The sequence below is a fragment of the Pipra filicauda genome, unplaced genomic scaffold, assembly GCF_003945595.2.
Source record: "Pipra filicauda isolate LSUMZ 115617 unplaced genomic scaffold, ASM394559v2 scaffold52_size3558583_pilon, whole genome shotgun sequence".
NCBI classification, from domain to species: domain Eukaryota; kingdom Metazoa; phylum Chordata; class Aves; order Passeriformes; family Pipridae; genus Pipra; species Pipra filicauda.
This window is the reverse complement of record NW_024104676.1, coordinates 3,022,576-3,042,270: the sequence shown is the minus strand read 5'-3', so window position 1 is coordinate 3,042,270 and position 19,695 is coordinate 3,022,576. Positions and strand designations below refer to the sequence as shown.

At 37.9% G+C, this 19,695-nt stretch overlaps 1 protein-coding gene across 2 annotated transcripts in view; it reads left to right on the top strand.

The window, feature by feature from the left end:
* The window catches only part of TTC33 (tetratricopeptide repeat domain 33), a 35,266-nt gene extending 17,457 nt beyond the window's left edge, over window positions 1-17,809 (top strand). For both annotated transcript variants that reach the window (XM_027714579.2, XM_039387073.1), the window contains exons 3-5: window positions 4,570-4,651; window positions 10,129-10,260; window positions 17,150-17,809. In XM_027714579.2, coding sequence (XP_027570380.1) covers window positions 4,570-4,651; window positions 10,129-10,260; window positions 17,150-17,500 — 565 coding nt within the window. In that variant the 3' untranslated portion in view covers window positions 17,501-17,809. The remainder of the gene's footprint in view (window positions 1-4,569; window positions 4,652-10,128; window positions 10,261-17,149) is intronic.
* Window positions 17,810-19,695: the final 1,886 nt, after the last annotated feature.

Below are 19,695 nucleotides of genomic sequence, written 5' to 3'. Positions count from 1 at the left end.
TCCATCTTCTTTACTCTCTGCCCCACTTCCAAATGGGTAATTTTGCACCTTGGTAAAATTCCTCTTGAACCTTCCCTTCTCTAGGTTGCATAGTCCTATTTCTCTTAGCCTCTCCTTATATGGCAGGTGCTCCAAGCCCTAAATCATCTTTGTGGCCCATTGCTGGACTCATCCAGAGATGTCCATGTCCCTGTCACACTGGGCAGCTCAGAAGAACTGGACTCAGCACTTCACGTGTGGTCCCACGAGAGTTAAGGTACATCATCTCTGTGTCTGCTGGTGATGTTAAGGCAGCCCAGGATGCTGTTGGGCTGCTTTGTCACAAGGATACACTGCTGGCTCACACCCAGCTTCTTGTCCCCCAAGTCTTTTATCTGCAAAGCTATAGTCAGTAGGCCCACAGCCAACTGGTTAATTAATCCCAAGCCAACTAGTGTTTGAGATTAATCTCCACTTGAGCAAATACCAGAGATTTCTGAAGAAGGCTTATAACATCATAGATCACCAGTGGATGTATCTGTGGTTTTTTGAGTCTTATTCTTGTTTTTGAGATGTTATTTTTGAGACAAGTTATTTTTGTTTTGTAAGTGCTAGGTTTCATATTCCTTTTTCTGAAGGGACCCAAGATTCAAATGTGTGTTATTGCTTGTCAAATCTGATTTCCTTTTATGACAAGGTAACCCACCTAGCTGATCAAAGGAAGCCAGTGGATGTAATCTTTCTGGATTTCAGTAGAGCTTTTGATACTGTCTCTCACAGGATCCTTCTGGGCAAAATGTCCAGCACACAGATGGATAAACACATCATGCAGTGGACGAACAACTGACTCATGGGTCAGGCAAAAAGGGTTGTAGTGAGTAGGGGGACATCACATTGGTGACTTGCCACTAGTGGGGTTCCACAGGGCTCCATCTTCGGCCCTGTGCTCTTCAGCATCTTCATAAATGACTTGGACACAGGACTCGAAGTGATATTAAGTATATTTGCAGACAGTACAAAAGTGGGAGGAGCTGTTGACTCCCTCAAAAGCTGAGAGGCCCTGCAGAGAGACCTCAGCAAATTAGGGGACTGGGCAATCACCAATGATATGAAAAGGCAGGTGGTGGATTATGCTCCTGGGATGAGGCAACCCGGGGTTTACATACAGACTGGAGAGCAAGATGCTGGAAAGCAGCACCACGGAAAGGGACCTGGGATTCCTGGCAAGTTGAATATGAGTCAGCAGTGCCCTGGCAGCCAGGAGGGCCAACTCTGTCCTGGGGGGCATCAGGCAAAGCATCACCAGCCGGGCGAGGGAGGGGATTGTCCTGCTCTGCTCTGCACTGGGGCGGCCTCACCTTGAACATTGTGTGCAGTTTGGGGCACCGCAATATAAGAAAAATATTAAGCCATTAGAGACTGTCCAAAGGAGGGCAGCGAAGATGATGAAGGGCCTTGAGGGGAAGCTGTATGATGAGCAGCTGAGGTCACTTGGTCTGTTCAACCTGGAAAAGAGGAGACAGAGGAGAGACCTCATTGCAGCCTTCAGCTTCCTTGTGAGGGGAAGAGGGGCAGGCACCGATCTCTTCTCTGTGGTGACAAGTGACAGAACCTGAGGGAATGGCCTGAAGTTGTGTTGGGGTGGTTTAGGTTGGGTATTAGAAAAAGGTTCTTCATCCAGAGGGTGGTTAGGCACTGGAACAGGCTCCCCAGGAAGTGGTCACAGCACCACGCCTGACAGAGTTCAAGAAGCATTTGGATTATGCTCTCAGGCACATGGTGTGACTCCTGGGGATGGTCCTGTGCAGGGTTGAGTTAGACTCTGATCCTTGTGGGTCCCTTCCAACTCAGCATATTCTGTGATGCTGTGTATCAGCAGTGCCATAGCATGTGTTCAAAACGTGTGCTCTCTCTCCATATCAGACATATGGGAAGAAGTCCTGGCAGACCTTGGTGAAGCAGCATTAAGCTAAAATTCATTACTTCAGTTTTTCCAGCTGTGACATGGCGGTTTTTGTAGCTCAGCTGATGCATACATGCTTGTGACCTGCTAGTCACACTACTGTATGTGAGCTTGTTTAATTTGTAAGAAAAGAAATGGGAATAGCAAATGGAATGCCTATTAAATATGTGTTGATTAAATCCAAAGCACATGTTATATTTATGTTGAAGCTTTTGAAAACTAGTTACCTTCTCGTAGTGGTAAAGGTCCTGTATAGTTTAGCTCAAAAAAAGATACTGGGAACCATAAAATGATTTATTTATTTTACAACACTACTCCTGAGTTACCTCACTTTTTATTTCAGCCACGGTTTATGGTTTTCATAAAACATTTACTGGAACATTGAATATACAACTGTACCTTATATTCCCAGGAAACTTTTTCAGTCATTTGATATTTAATACAGTATATAATCTTTTCCTTCAGAAGAGAGAGGTATAAAATTCTTTCATTAATGGACTATCTTTACTTAAATGATTTTTTCTTAAATTTGTGTTACTAGAGCAAGCAACATGCTTCAGTTTCTCTTAGTAAGGACCTTAGTTTCTCCTGGAACAGCAATGAAAACATCCTTTTTTCTGCGTATTTAAAGGAATAGAGCAGTCATGTTTTATCAGACTTTCCTCTCAAGGAAATACATGCACTGAAAAGATGACTATTTCACAGCCATGTCGGTGTCTCCACACTGTGAACTGGTAGTCAGTCCTTTTAGCAGTCAGTTCAGTGTGTACCTGCAGAAAACTTTTCCTTTACCAGCCCTCTCCTGTTGTGTTCTCAGGCTGGGAAGTGATTCTGACATTCTATTGTCCATTCTCTTGGATCATGCTTCCTGAGGCTCACAGAGTTAAGTAACTTATTGTTCACACACAGAACCACACATAGCGTAGTGTTTCTGTTAATGGGCTGCTTTTTTTCCCTTGTCCATCTTTATTCTGTTGGCAGACTGCCGACAAATTGGCAGCAAAACCTAATAAGGTTTGGGGGAACATTAGCTTGTATTTGGCGCTTCCTTCAGAGGTAGTATGTTCTGGCTATGAATTTTTATTCCATTCAGATTGACACTTCGAGCAATGTTCTGTTCATAGAAGTGAAAATTATGATTCCTGAAATGCAAATTTTTGTCTTATATCTTTCTACTTGCAAGATGCCAGTTCCTCTCTGGTTACTGATGTTATTACCGTATTTGGTCCGTTTTCCAAAATCTTTTTTTACTAAACCTTTTTCCTACATTTGTAATATTGTACCTTTCTGCATGGCCAGGATACCACCTAACTGATCAGAGAACTTCCCTTACTCATGTAGACTTCGTTGTGCAAGGTCCGTGGTAGGTCTTGAACAAAACTGTAAGCTTCTATTTAAAAAGTAGTCCCTACCAAAATAACAGCTTAAAATGTACAAAATATCATGATGGTTTTTTAGAGTGAACACACCTGCCCATAAGGAACGAGCTGAGATGACAGAATGCACAGCTGGTGGCTGAACTTTGAGGAAATGTGGAGCTTTATTGGAACATCCTTTGCTTAGGACTCAAATATCATACTTACTAGTGTAATTTGCAAACTAATAAAACCTGAATCATAAGGAGAGTTTGACTTCAGTTGCATTGCTTTTCCAGTCTTATTTTTCTATTCTCAATTGGTTCAGAACTTTCTGAAGTCTTCATGTGACTCCTCTGGAAAACCTGGAGGTGTAATAAAACCCAGAGGATTGAAAAATGGGGAAAGGAAAGAGAAGGAAGAAGGGGGAGTAGGGGAAGATAAGAACTGTTTCCATATGAAGTGCATGTAAAAATTACGGTAGTTTTATCTATACTGTATTAAAATTGCAGCATGTATATCTACCAAGAGGAACTGTTTTCATACCTTTACTGTGTAATTAATATAAATACAGGAGTTCCTGCACAGTTCCATAACAAATGTGGATTTTTAAACAGATTCAGAGAACACGTGGTATCCCACAGACTCATTAATATTGATCTGATGCCACCTTTAGGGCTGAAAGACTGTACCCCTGTAACTGATCTTGCTATTCCATTACAATTCTTCAATATGGGCAAAACCATAGTATGCATTTGATCAAGTTTTACCTCATTGTTCAAGACAAAGAGCTAATTTTTATTAGTTTTGGTCAACTCTTCTGTTTTGTTCTGTCTTCTAGGATAGTCAACATATGAAACTAGTGTATGCTTTCCCAAAGTTGAGTGATTTCAGTATAGCTGTTTACTTTCAACTTTTTATATTTATATACTTTAGTTCCTTAGGTGTCCTTAGATTATTACAGTATCTTACAGTACAAAAAAGAAGTTTTAAATTGTGACTGTATCAAGTCATGTAGCTTTGCTACAGATTTCCTGTGTTTATTTGTAAATTCACTTGAGGCCAGTTGTATAGTAGTACCTAGCATGTGTTCTGTCAAAACAAGTGGCTAGTTCCTGAAAACAGTTCAGTATGTCTTATGGGGAAATAATTAGAAAAATAATTAATACTAATCAGATGCCATGGCACTTTATTTAGGACAATGTCAGGATATAAATAGAAATATCCAGTATCTTTAAATATAGTGACACTGTAATGTTGTTTTAACTGCAGGTACCGAGAGGCTATTTTCAAGTGGGATGAAGCACTTCAATTAACTCCAGAGGATGCTACACTTTATGAGATGAAATCACAGGTAAAACATGACAGTTCTTTATCAGTTGAGAAATTAAGAAAAAAAAACAATGTGTTTGTCAGCAGATACTGGGCAACATTGTTTAGTTGTTGTGTGCAAGAACTACAGCTGAGAAACTGGCTGTGTGACTTTGATTAATCTTGTAAAATATCTTTCCCTGTCTAATGAAACCATTGGAGAGTAATGAAAGCAGAAAGAATAAAGGAACCCAGGCCTCAGCTTCCACCATGCCTTTGCTTGCTTTCCTGAAGAGGAGAGCAGGGCTAGGCAGTTCACTCTTTCTTTTTTTTTCACATCCTTACATTGTGTAACACTTCTCATGGCTGGGCTTCGCGAACGAAGATTTGGGAAGGCTCTAACCACATTTGTTACAGGCACGTTGGTGACTTATGAGGCCAATACGAGACAGACATATCCGATTGCAAAAGGCACAGCAGAAAGACTCCTTAGGTGGTATATTCTGCAGAACACGATTCTTTCTGCGTTGCCTTTTCTCCTCGAGAGTGATCCTGCGTGTGTTCTCAAAGGAGACAGCTGCGTTATAGATGGTGTGTCTCCAGACCTCCCGATTGGAGGCCAGAGTAGACCAGTTATGGTGATCAATGTGGCCAAGGCTGAGATGTTGTTTCAGGGAGTCCTTGTATCTTTTCTTCGGGGCTCCTCTCTTGCGGCAGCCAGTGGCAAGTAACACTTCTATTACACTGTGAATGAGAACACAAGAAAAGCTTATGTACAGAATATACATTTATAGAACTCTTTAGTGAATCTTTTTAACCAAACATCTAAACATCTAATGTTTCAATTGGCAACCTCTCTTTCGTATGTGCAAATAATTATTACAGATGTTTTTTGCAGTATGACTTATGCTTACTGGAAGCTGTTTAGTATAACGTGTAATTTGATACCCTTCTACTTCTAAAGGCACTAATGTGAGCTGTAAAAATCCATTTTTGCCAAAATATGTAATTAATTAAAAAAACATTGTGGTTAATATTTAACTGATACTGTCTTAGAGCTGACTGTGTTATTCCAGTGCAGCATACCAATGCAAATACTGCGGCTGTTCATCTGTAGCTCAATGAAAATGTTTTGGAAGAACTGTACAACTTCAGCAAGGGCTTAACTGGCACTGAGTCTATAAAAATCTGCCTGTGTTGGTATGTGGGTCACATAATAGGGGGGGAGATTCATGGTAAGAATGACTTTGTGCAATACGCAAAGATTCTTTATGGTCTCTACTAATTTTCTTTCAGCAGGGAAAAGTCTATTCATGAAGTAATTTCTTTTGAGAATTTAACATTGGAGGATGGAGTGTTTGTCATGGTCTTGAATATCTGTCTAATATTCTGTTACATTTATTAAGATAATCCTATATTATATAGGATTATATAGCAGCTTCCCAGTTCATGAGTATTTCCTTTCTCAGCCGCAAATTTAACATTTTCAATACTGTGTTGTTTAATATCCAGCTCAGATAAATATACTAACAGCACAGAGGAAATCTGTAAATGTTTATGGTAAGTTCTTAAAGCTCTGTATTTTAACAGATGTAGGACAAATGTCTTTTAGCATTTCTGAAGAGCGGAAATAGCGTTTAAAGTTCCTAGTTGTCAAAGACACTTGCAATAACTGTGTTTCCAGAAAATCACATGGGAATTGTGGAATTGCTCAACTGCTTCAAAAACCCATAGAAGTTGATGAGATTTTTTTTTCCATTTCCCTCAGCTAGTCTTTGACCCACTTAAAAACAGATTTTATGGTGTGTGGAGAGGTTAGGGGTGCACTTTTCTTTGCATGCAAGATCTGTCTGTATATATAATTGATATTCCATTACCAGCCTCAGCTGCTCCCATATTGCAAGAACGAGTGGCAAGTAAATGTTTATGCAAGTTCATTTTTACATTTTTGTTGAAAACCAAAAATCTTTAAAAAAGACCCTACAACAACAGCCTAGTGTTGATTGTAATGTTAGATACGTAGCATTGTAACTATGTTAAAAGGAATGTATAAAGACTGCCTGTATTAATGCGTGAAACTAATTATGAGCTGAATTTCTTAGATATTGACTGAATTACTTTATTACTGCTTTGAATTACAAAGATGGAGGAACAAAATTCAACATATTCTTTAAATCTGTGTTTGAATATTTGGGGACTGGACCATGTGGGACTCCTTACTGTGTGAAGAGAGATATCAAAGGACTTGATACATTGTGATGTTTCTAACAAATTTCTTGAAATGAGACATTCTGGTATTCTGTACCACTCCTGAGAACAAACCTGGTTAGTGGTGCTTATCTAGTGATACTTCTACCTCAGATCTCAGATAACATAGTTGAACACACTATGCAACTGTGACAGGATTTTTAAAGGACACAATACAATTGTTTACAGACGTTTATAAAAACAAGTAAATTCACATGTAAACATTCAGGTTTAGTTCCACTCAATAAGCTTTTTAGATATTTTGTCATCAGCGATATGAGGATCTAGTTTTGTACAGTGCTGCATCCTGAATTTGCATTCGTTGAACAGGACCAGGATTTCAGATGTATGTCTCCTCTTTGTTTTTGTAGATGAAACCCATCACACTCATATTCAGATAATTCCATTTCCTCTTTTCTAGAGGTTTTTTTAATCTTGAACTGGGTGAACGACTTCCCACTTAAGAAATTATGAGATTTCTAAGACAAGACCAGACCTAAACCAAGTTTAGGTTATAAAACATCGCTAATAATCGCTGATTATTTTTAATTTTTTTTTTTCCTTAAGTTGGGATGTGTAGTGAGACGAGTTTACTATCAGAACATTCATGTAAACTCCAGAAAACGAAATTGCAAAAAAGCATTTCTGTGTGGTGTAATGGTAATCACTTTACAGCATGGATAAATGTAAGCTGCTTATGGGTAGGATGAATTTTATTCATCTGTATTTTGAAATGGGTTTCTGGATGGAAAAAGGAATTGGGTTAGTTTCACTGGACTTGGAATGTATCTATATATAGTGATTCAGCCTCAATCCAGTGAGGTCATTTAAAACCAGAATTTACTCAGATTCATAAAACTTCCAAAATATTGTGGGTAGAACAGGATTCTACCCACTACTTACTCCGTTACCTGGATTATTAATACTTGGCCAGTGTCTTGATATTAGTTGCTACATTTAACTAGCTTTTTGCCTCTGAGTTCTTCTAATTCGTCGAATCTCTCATGTATGGCTTTTAAAGATATATCTGTTAAACTAAGTCATTGTATGACATGGATGTTGTTTGTTTTAATGCATGTAACAATGGTAAATCTGTTGGAATAAAGTCCTGAAAATCCACTTACTGAACATCTTTATAAGACATTTCCCTCTAGTCAGTTTTATATATACATGTATATATATGTACAATGAGATTCTTGAGATGAGTACTGGAAAACAGAGTGCATTAATAAATTTATTCTTTTGCAATGACTGACAAGAATTGCTGAGTCATTTTGTTAATAACTGAAAAAACTACCTATGCTGGACAAAATGCATATGCATTCAAATATGTACTTGTTTTAATGGACTTTGAGAAACTGATGCCAAAGTTACTAGGAGCACAGTAATTACTACCATGATCTGGAAGAGCATTTTTAAAGCAGCTGTCTACGTTAGTACACACAACAGTCATAAATAGATGAAAGTGGAATAATTGCCTTTTATTACTGAGGTCATAATTCAGTAAACAAAACATTAAAATTCATTAAAAACTACAAAAGACTCCCTAAACATTTACGTAGATGTTTTGGAATTTTGGAATTTGCAGTAGAAAGTACTGGTAAGAAGTACTGAATACTTGGGATGCATAAAAATGTTCTGGTGAATGTGTACTCTTTGTTTTCTCTTTAGAGAATAAACACATTAAGACACTAATGTAAAAGGTAGCTGATAGGTGCAGAATCACTTAATCTTGGTAGGATGTACACCTGTCCACTAGTAATAGTTTGATTCATTTCACAGATCTTCTGCAGAAAAGAGAAATTGCACTCAAACCTGTAATTGCACTGAAAGTTTTGGAAAAATACATAACATTCATTACATATCATTTGATACAAAGCACAGTCATTTAGAACTGTTGAGGGAAAAAAGGGGAAAATGACATATGACTGTGGGTTGTTTTTTAAAAATTTTTGAAGTACTTCTAAATTTTAAGGTACAGTCCATTAAATGGAATCAAAGAGAAGCCGTAGGATTAGTCTTCAGAAAAATGTAGTCATACTAAAACAGCAGAAGTATGTAGGGTTTATCAGAAGCTTTGTTTGTGATGTGTCTTGGTTTCTTCAGTACAGGATTACTTTCTGTAAGTCTTGCCTTCCTCTGTTCTCCCCCGCCCCCCTTTTTTTTAGTGTACTCACCCCTGTGCTGTGCAAGTACTTTACGTTAATTACAGTAAATACCGAAGATCATCCCATTTGAATCCTCCTTTACTCTGCACTCATATTTATCTATTTAATATACCTTAGAACAGTAAGATTAGATAAATGCTTTTTGCACTTCAGCAATAGTACTAATATGTTCTAAAATTATTCATCATACTTGTGGGTCAGATGGGATGAAAGTGGTTGCCCACACATGAATCTTACTCTTGTGGTTGACATTCTCCTCATACTGCAGGAATGCAGTTGTCATTTGTTTCTTACAGTGGTGTCTACCACCACAGCATGTGGGTGTCTGAAATCATGACCTCAGAGTGTGATGCAGGTTTTCAGATAATGTGCCAATCTCATGGTAGTCTTGGAAACATATGGCAAGCTTTGAGCCACATTAAGTATTGCTAACTGTGATTTATAGGCTTAGTTATGGAGATTGAATGCAAGAACAAAAATACTATGGTAACTGCTGAATAACAGATTTTCACTTTCAGGAACCACTTTTTTTCTTCTTTAAATAGACTTCATGTCTACACTAGGCTTTGCTGTTGCAGAATGCTTACTCTCTAAATACAAGTCATTGTTAAGGTCTTTTTCCATGCTGTATTACAGGAGATTGTTTCTGTAATTATATCATGTGCACTGTAACTGTCTTCGGTAGGTTCCAGTCTTCTATTAAAAAGAAAAAATACAACCCAGGAGTTTTTCAACAACAGTTGCACATTTATTGTGTTTAATTCTCCATGTGTTTGTCCTTCGGTGTATTCTGTAATCCTTTTACAGAGTGTAGGGTTTATAGACAAGGGGAGATGCCATCAGAAGCAGTTCCATTTACTTCTAATGGAGTTGCTTAAATAGTTCAGGTGAATCAGCCTCTAGCATGCCTGTTTGTCTCCATGGGGATAGAAGTGAGTTTGGGTGACTGTCTGAGATCAGACAACTAAACTATAAAAAGCAAGATAAGATGAACTGGCCCTTAGTTATTGAAACAGTGGTTGCTGCCTGGGTAATCCCAATAAACTTAAACTTTTTTTCAATTTTGCTTATTTTTCTTCCTCTTATTTTTCTGTTTCTTTTATAGGTCCTGATGTCTTTACATGAAGTGTTCCCAGCAGTGCATGCAGCAGAAATGGCTGTCCAGAGAAACCCACGTTCCTGGGATGCCTGGCAGACTTTGGGACGTGCCCAGCTTGGATTAGGAGAGATAGCACTGGTAGGAAAGCAGAATTAGTTGTGAATGAGAAGGAAAGAACAGAAATATGAAGGTAGCTGTATATCCTGATGGTAACCTGAATGTAGACAAGGAAAAAGATTGTTGTTACTTATCTCCCATAATTTTCTCTACGTTATTGCTTTTCACAAATCCTTCCTGTGCGGTTTTGTTGCTGGACTTGTGAAAGACCTGCCTAGCTTGAAGACTTTTGTGTTATATACTATATTTACATGGTGGCTTTACGCAGTAGAATAATTATGTTGACATAAATACATATTCTAGGTGCTATACTGCTACAGGTCACCATAATTTAAAGATGAACATAATGTGAAGTCCCAGTTGATATTGAGGCTCACTTCTATACATGCCTGCTGATAAAATTCTGGTTTCTTGTTTTCCTTGTCTCCTGCTCTCCTGCTTCACATGCAGCAAATCATGTGTTCTCATTCCTGCTTTCCTCTGACTCCTTGACCTCAAATGGTGGCTGAAGTTGCTTCTTCACTTAGTAACACAGCAAAAAGCCAGGGATGCTCTGTAGTAGTAGATGAAGTGCATCTTTTTTCTAGCTGCAGCTGTATGCCATGGTGCTATCTTGTGTTCATGATGTAACGCAAAGGGAGACTTTCCCCCTATGTCATATTACCAGCTGTGTGTAAATACTGTAATATATAGAGTATAATAGATTTCTCCTAGTTGGTGTGGAAACACAGCAAATGACGTTTTAAATTCAGACACATTCACAAAAGTCCATTAGAAGAATAACTCATCATGAGCTCTCAGATAAGAAAAGATACTGCTTACATTTCAAAACCAAAAAACTAATTTTTAAAGTATAGTAAGGAGCAGTATTTAAACAAACAAACCAAAACAAACCCAAACAATGGGAATAACCTAGAATTACAGAATCGTGGAATGGTATGGGTTGGAGGGAATCTTAAAGATCATCTATTTCCAACCCTCCTGCTGTGGGCAGGGACACCACCCTCTAGACCAGGTTGTTCAGTGCCCTGTCCACCCTGACCTTGAACACTGCCAGGGATGGGGCATCCACAGTTTCTCCGGGTAAGCTGTTCCAGTGCCTTACCACTCTCACAATAAAGAATTTCTTCCTAAAATCTAACGTAAATTTCCCCTCTTTCAGTGTGTACCCATTACTCCTTCTCCTGTCACTACAGTTCCTGATGAAGAGTCCCTCTCTGGCTTCCTGTAGGCCCCCTTCAGATACTGGGAGTTTGCTATGAGGTCTCCCTGCAATTTTTTCTTCTCCAGGCTGAACAGCCTGAGCTTCCCTGTCTTTGTAGAGGAGGTGCTCCAGTCTCCGTAGACAAAACCTAAGGCAAAACTGTGCATTGCAGATGTGCAGAGTGCTCCCTTTGTTGTTATAGTATCATAATATGAAATATATCACATAAATCCATGCATATCTGCATTACAACACTGGTGACATTCCATGGCTTTTGTGGTGTAGAAGGTAGGGGTAGATGGTCTGTTCTGTCTGGATCTTTTCCTTTTAAGGAAGGGATGAAACCTTTGCTGTAAATTATGTCCAAGATTTCTAAATGCATTAGGCTCAGGAAATTCAAAGTTTTATTTCCTTCAAGGGTCCTGGGTAACTAATGCTTCTTATTCTGTAGAAAAAGCTACAGCTGCTGTAATATCAGTTATAAATAGTGATATATCCATACTACTTTTACGACCAGGTCTGCTCACTAGGTCCTGTAAGCTTTGCCTACGTAGGCAAATCATGTCACACCAGTCAGAATGGATTCTGATTAATATGTTCTCACATACAGAGAACTTGGGGAGTTGTCCAAAAATGTAGATAATGTTCACTATTTGTTTGTCAACCAAGCAATTTTTAAGGAATTTTAAAAGGTTAAGACTGAAGGAGTTTTAAAATATGAAATGAGTTCATAATTATTGAACCTGTGGAGGCTTCTTGCCCATGTGGTCTAAGTCATAATTATCCTTTTTCCTCTAGTCTTTCATTGCCATGATTTTCTAATTTTTCCCTGTATTATATTTTTTTACAAAGAAAAATTAATAAAGCATAAGTGTCAGGGCTTTTTAGTGGGTTTCTTTGAGATTTGGAAATTAGTACCCTTCTCAAAAGCAGCTTCTTCTGTTTCTTGTTTCATTTCCCCAACCAGTGTCTGTCTTCATTACCCTCATCTTACCAATGGTCTGTTGTAAATATTTTTATTACTTCACAAGGGATGATGCATTTTTTCATAGAGGAAAAAAACGATTGTATTTTAATTTGAAGTTTCCCAGGTCTAAAATACAGCTTCCAAACAAATCTAATTTATGAACTAACATATTCATTTTTTGCAAATAAAGATTTGTTTTGATTTAGTTTTTGTCAAACTTGTGATAGAAAGAATGATGTAAATTAGTCCCTTTTTATTTTACTTTTTTAAAAATTGTTTGCTTTTTTTTTTTTTCTGAATTTACTAAATAGGTTAATTCAACAGTACTACTTAAATGTGAGCTAGGAGAACTTTATTTCTGTAAAGACAGAAATTCCTTAAATTCTACACATCATTGTACAGAGCACAACTGAGTAAAGTTGCAGTGTGAATGTAGAAACTGTAGAAATTTAGTCAGGCTTTCAATATTTCATTTAATTGTAAATATTTGGGTTTACAACTTATATTTACTGTATTGGTGATGACATCTTAACCAGTAACAACATTCACATAGCTTCATTAGAACAGCTCTTCCTGTGAAACAGAGTAAGCCCCATACTTTGATTAAACAGGAAAAAAAGAACAGCCCAAACAGAAGCAGCATTAAAAAATCCCAAGCAAGAGAGGACCAAACAAAAGTGACAAGTTTCCCATGGTGGAGAAATTCATCGGCCATCTGGAGATGGTGATGGGCAAGCAGCTGCAGGTGGCCCTGCTGGAGCAGGGGATTGGCCCTGGTGGCCTCAGAAGGTCCTGGCCAACCTCAGCCATTCTATGATTCTGTGACTGACCCTGTTCTGGGTCCCTGTCAGATCTGGAGTACTGAGGATTACAAAGTGAACTGGGTAGATGTGTAAATATGCACCAGTTTTTGCATGCTTTTTGTTTGATATTTCAAAGGATGTGGTTTGTTGTATTCTTACTAAACAGTTAGTGGCTTAGCAGTCTTTATGTGTGACAACATTTTGTCAAAGGAATATGAATACTGAGATCACCCCTTTCTTTTATTTCTCTTGAAAGAAATAGTTTAGGTATTGTAGATAATGATGGGAGTTATGTGCTCCCGAAGAGAGAAATGATTTATTGGAATCCAGCTAATTAATATAACTAATTCTGAATTTGAGATAATTTTTCAAAATGTTACCAGTGTTAGCATTTAGAAATGTAAAAAATTTTGGTAATCAAAAGGAAGCTGATGGTTGGCCTTCCACTGAAAAGCTGAAGTATTTGGGAAATACTAAGTTAGAGAGAAAATGCCATGCTTTGTAAGTTAAAGTGGGGTTCCGTTATATTCTTTTCAACAGATTTTAACAGTCCTACTGAATTATAAGTAATAACCAGTTATATTACTTTCCCCAGAAAGGTCCTGTGTTAGTCCTGAAGTGTAATCCTTTTTTTTTTTTTTCAACTGCTGTTGGAAATCGTAAATGTGTTTTGTGTTAACCCACCTAATAATTTTTAATGAATGAAAGGATTTTCTAATCAGATTTTCCATCAAGAAAGCAGAAGGGCAAACAAGTCTCCAAAAGTTGAAATGCCCTTTTCAGGTACATTTCTGCCAGGGGTACTGAGTTCTTGCAAGTGATTGCAACTGATATAGCTGGTGTCTTCTGAGCATCTTTGGCAGATGCTCTGAACTTTTGAGAAGTACATTTCTGAACATTTTGACCTTGTAATTAAAAGTGCTAGCTAAAACAGATGCACAAGATAAGACAAACTGGGATGTGGCAGAAAGTCTGTTGTACAATTGTTTTGAAATTCCTGTAATAATTTTAGCAGTAGAATTTGGTAATAGAGAGGTGAATGTTTTTTAGTCTCCTGGAGTGTCCTGGTTTGCAAGGTAAAAGTACTCATACCCCAGAGCTGGATGCAGTGCTCCAGGTGGGTCTCACCAGAGCAGAGTAGAGGTGCAGAATCCTCGACTTCCTGCCCCCTCTGCTTGGATGCAGCCCAGGACACTGTTGGCTTTCTGGGATGCAAGCACGCATGGCTAGCTCATGTCCAGGTTTTCATGCACCATAACCCCAAGTACTGTGTTGAATGCTGTAAAAACAAAAAACAAATGAACAAAAAAAATCCGTATTAAAAATCATTAAACACAGAAGAAGATTGTTTGTAGATGTATGCATATCTTCATCGGTGGACATCCTTTAAAATAGGTCAGAAAGTGTCTCTCAGGTGTAACATAAAGGCCTAATACATGCTTTGGTGGCAGATGCAAACTGCATAACCTCTTAAAATGCTCCCTTACCTTTTTTAGGGGTTTCTGTATAGTGACAGTTGCTAAGTCCATGAGTTATAAAATCTTGTAAAAACTGCAGTCTGATCAAAACTGCCCTTCACATTGAACGACTGTGCAGACTAGCAGAAGAGACTGCTCATGGGACAAATGAAAGATTGTTTTCTGCTGAATACTGTCTAGTGAGATAAAATGCAAAATACTTTAAAAATACAAATTTTTCAAATATTTTAATTCCACAAGCAAAAATATCTTGCAGTAGATTTTACATTGCACCTCCCTGCAGAAGCAAAACCAGATACATGACTATGTACTGATCTAAAGTCCTGTAGTCCTTACATGTGGGATCTCTGAAACCACAGCTGCCCTTTAAAATGAGGCTAGAAATACCAGTTTAATCTACTGTCACCATGTTTTCCTATAATAAAACGGGCAGTTGGCAAAGGAGATTTACATCTCCATTAGGGGGAGATTTAGAAGTAGCACTCTTCTTTTCTTCTGTCTTAAAATAAATTAGTGGCTTCAGGTGCAGTTGCAGTGGCAGCGTAAAATTTTATATCTATGATAAGTCTGTATTTTTCAGTACTACATTGCTGCTTTCAAATTAATCCCTCTGATCTTTTGCAGCGCTTAAAAATTTATTATTTTACTATTTCTTTGTAAAAATGTCACACACAAAAACTTTCTTCTAATTGATTTACTAAGATGATCTTTTTATGCTTTATGAATCATCAAAGCAGCTTCAAAGCTTTATTTGGTAAGATTTTTTTCAAAGCTTACCTTGTATTTTATTACTGTGTTTAACATTGTTTATTGTGCATGAATGTAACTATATATAGACAAGCTTTAATCAGGGGACCTCTTCCATGGAAAGCTTAAAAGCAGATGGTTTTTGTTTATATTTTGTTTTCAACAGAAATACAAAAAAGAGCATTTAGTGTTTACTTGGAGTTCATCTATCCCTGAAAATTAAAAGCTAGCAGAGTTGAATAAAATGACACTGGTTTACAAGAATTAAACTGCACTCCTCCTTCTGTTTAAAGTTCAACATGCTCCTACACTTCAGAGCTGGCTGTTGACCAATAACCAAAGTATTTTTTTTCCCCCGGAACTGAAAGGCTGCCTATTACAACAGCAATAATACTGGTAGCATAATCATAATTTCTTATTCTGATTTGTATCCCTTGTCTTCTGAGTTCACGTCATACAGGGTTCATATATTCCTCTGTGCCATCAGAAGTACGAACTATCGGTTTCTGTCAATGCAGATGAAAGCTTGTGATTTTGCAAATTAATTTTTATGCTTTAAGTATTTATAAATTACAATAGAATATGGAATCTGATGGTTGTTCTTATGTCTTTAAAGTCTTAATATGCAAATTGCTATAACTCTTCTCAAATATTATCCAAATCTATATAATAATCCATATAATCACTCTTTTCCCAGTCTATAGGAAGGCTTCTGTATGTTCTCACACAAGAGTTTGGTCACTACCATGACCATTTTTGTATCTGGCTGTACAGTCATAAATGTGAAATACACACGTCTCTGTACAGATGCACATAAGTTTGAGTAAGTAAGGTCAGTCTTTACCTTTTCACTGTTAAAAAAACTAAAATACAATACATTTGTAATTCTTGGTCTAGCTTTTTTCCAGTATTGTAGCAACCTCTTTTTACTGTCAAACAGCGCATCTACTGGATTTAGATGGTCACTTTTTTTTTTTTATATATTTAACAATTTATGTGCTGAAGATTTTTGAGTCTTTTCCTAGTTGAACTGCATGAAAGGAGAATCAGTATAAACTTTACTTACTTGTTACTAATATTACATGGTTTATGAGACTATAGGAGTTCTTTCTGAGAGGAACTCTCCGAGTTGAGAGTTTATTTGCCTACTTTTACCCATTTATTTAGGTGGTTTTGCAAGCACAAACCTGTTACAGAAACTGCTTGTCATGGGGCTACTATTATTCTAGTATTAGGTCTGTATATGAAGTGATTGTATGCTAATTTAAAAGCAGCAATATTAGCGATACTTTAAATTCCAGTCATACCTTTTCTATATTTCTTTAAACCATATCTGCTTTTGCCTTTCCATACATCTGATGATGAGAGAGACGTGGAAAAGAAAACCATCAAACCAAAAAATTATTTTTGCTTTTACCTTTTTAATTACAATACTGTTTTTCATATACATGAACTCTTTATCTGTGCCCTTGTTGCCAGGTATCTGTTTTGTTTATGCGTTTTCATACTTTCAGACACAGTTGTTTGGGAGTGATGCTGCTATGGAATGTAAGCTGAGGGAGGGTTGCTCCAGTAAAGACAGTTTGGAGTAAAATGGCTTTTGTCTTTGAATGAATGATGTATGTAATTTTTTTGTTGTTGTCAATTTTTATGATGAAATAGGTAGACTTTAGAGTGTCCAATCTTTGTTTCTTCCCTCTTCTGTTTATAGGCAATCCGAAGTTTCCAGGTATCCTTACACATCTTTCCAATGAACCCCGAAGTATGGAAAGAGGACCTTTCCTGGGCCAGAAAACTACATGAACAGCAGAAGGCAACAAAGACTGAATCAGTGCAAGCACTAGTGAAAGAAAAGGAGCTTGCACAAGAACCAATCCCTGACTATGACTTTGAAAGTGATGAAATTGTGGCAGTATGTGCTGCCATCGCAGAGAAGGAGAAAGCTCTTTCAGCAGCTAAAACGGTAGTGATTGTGTCTGCTTCAGGTACAGTAGAGACTGTTACTGAGAAGGACAATTGTCCCACAACTCCTGATGAAACCCTCTTCATCAGAGCCCGATAAGACAGCCTCATGGGTTGCCATCCTGTTTTAAGAACTAGTGTTATTTATTGTGTTTATCTTGCTTTGTGTTTGTTTGTTTGTTTTCTTTTAGTGGTAGGAGAACCCACAAAAGTTAAAGAATAGAAGTTAGTTTTCTTTTGTAAATTAAAAAATCAATGACCTGAGTTGTTGCTCCACCCATGTTTTTGGAGAAGAAAGCCAAGAGCTGATTGTAAAAAGCTTATGAACAAATGGCCTCAAATCGGGAGGCCTGGAGACACACCATCTATAACGCAGCTGTCTCCTTTGAGAACACACGCAGGATCACCCTCGAGGAAAAAAGGCAACGCAGAAAGAACCGTGTATTGCAGAATACACCATCTAAGGAGTCTTTCTGCTGTGCCTTTTGCAATCGGATATGTCTGTCACGTATTGGCCTCATAAGCAACCAGCGTGCCTGTAACAAATGTGGATAGAGCCTTCCCAAATCTTCGTTCCGAAGCCTAGCCATGATGATGATGATGATGATGAACAAATGTAATCTTAAAATGCTTAACTGTGTTCTAACAGCTGCTTTCATCTTGATGTATTTCATAATTTTACAAGTGAATGTCTACATTTTTCCAGTAATTCGGAAGCTTTTATTTAAACTGTAAAAGTGTTGTGGTTTATCCCCAGCTGGCAGCTCAGCCCCATGCAGCCACTCACTCACTCCCCCAGTGGAATGGGAAAGAGTGAAAGGGAAAAAGCTTGTGGGCTGACACACAGTTTAATAGGGAAAGCCTAAGCTGCCCATAAAAGCAAAGCAAAACAAGGGATTCGTCCACTGCTTCCCAAGGGCAGGCAACTGCTCAGCCATCCCCAGGAAAGCAGGGCTCCATCATGTGTAACAAACATTGGGAAGACAAACACCATCACTCTGAATGTCCTCCGTTCCCCTACCACCATCTTCCTCCAGTTCTATATGTTGAGCATGGTGACATTTGGGATGGAATATCTCTGAGGTTAGTTGGGGTCAGCTGTTCTGGCTGTGTCCCCTCCCAACTTCTTGTGCAGCCCCGGCATCCTTGCTGGTCGAGTGGGTTGAGCAGGAAGAGATGTTGACACTGTGTGAGCACTGATAATGAAAAAGGCCCTATGTTAGCAACACTGTTTCCAGCACAAATCCAAAACACAGCTCCATACTAGCCACTGTGAAGAAAATTAACTCCATCCCAGCCAAAACATGCACAAAAAGAAAAAGGAATTTTTAAAAATTATTTCAATAATTATTAATTAACATTATTTATCTTCCACTCTAAGTTTGAACTGTTTTCTGTTATCAGCAGTCTTTATTCGCATTAAGATTACTTTTTCTTTGAGATAGTTTCCTATGAAGCAGAGATGGATTATTATTTTGCATGTATGTGTATGTGTGACAGATTTGGTTTCTGATTTGTAGTCTTATGAAATCAAGTAGCAACCTCTATGTTGCTTTCATAGGTGAATGGGTTAAACACTGATTAGATGAAAGGAAATGCTATAGCAAACAAGCCCCTGAATGCATGCTTATACTAAATGTTTCACCAGAAGAAAGAACATTCATTTTGAGACTGAAACTGGCCTTCCCTTATCTTAAGTGCTGTGCTGCAGACATCACCGAAAGTAAAATGGTGGGAGTAGGAAGTAGGTATGGCTGAGGTGTATTGTGTTCAGCCTTTTCTTTCCTAGTGAGGTTAATCTGATAAAGGGAGTAAATTTGTTTTTCCCAATTCCTATGACCTGCCACTAAAAGTATGTTTTTAGTGAACCAGTTTTTCAGGACAGCATTACTTTTCATCCTTTTTGGATTTTGGATGCTGTGGTGGGCATTCACATGGTGTTAACGCAGAGACATACTGTAGGAGATTTTTTCAATGTTGATCTTTCTTTAGGGGAAGGTGGCAATTGGTTCCTCGCACAGGCAGTTCAGAGAAAGTAAGTCAGGCTGTTGCTTTGATGTGCTCTGTGCTGAGATTACTCTCATTTCATTGTCTTGGAGACATGGCAGAGATGGTTGCCTCCTAACTGTACTGGAAAAAATGGTCAACTGAGGGATTCCTGAATAATTCAGGATTGGGAACATGTCATTTTTACTTGATTAAGATAACATTTTGTTTGATGACATTTGAAAAATAGTTTTGTAGATGAGTGAAACCTTTTGAAATCTTTGCCTTTTTCAAGTCTGGTTTCTAATT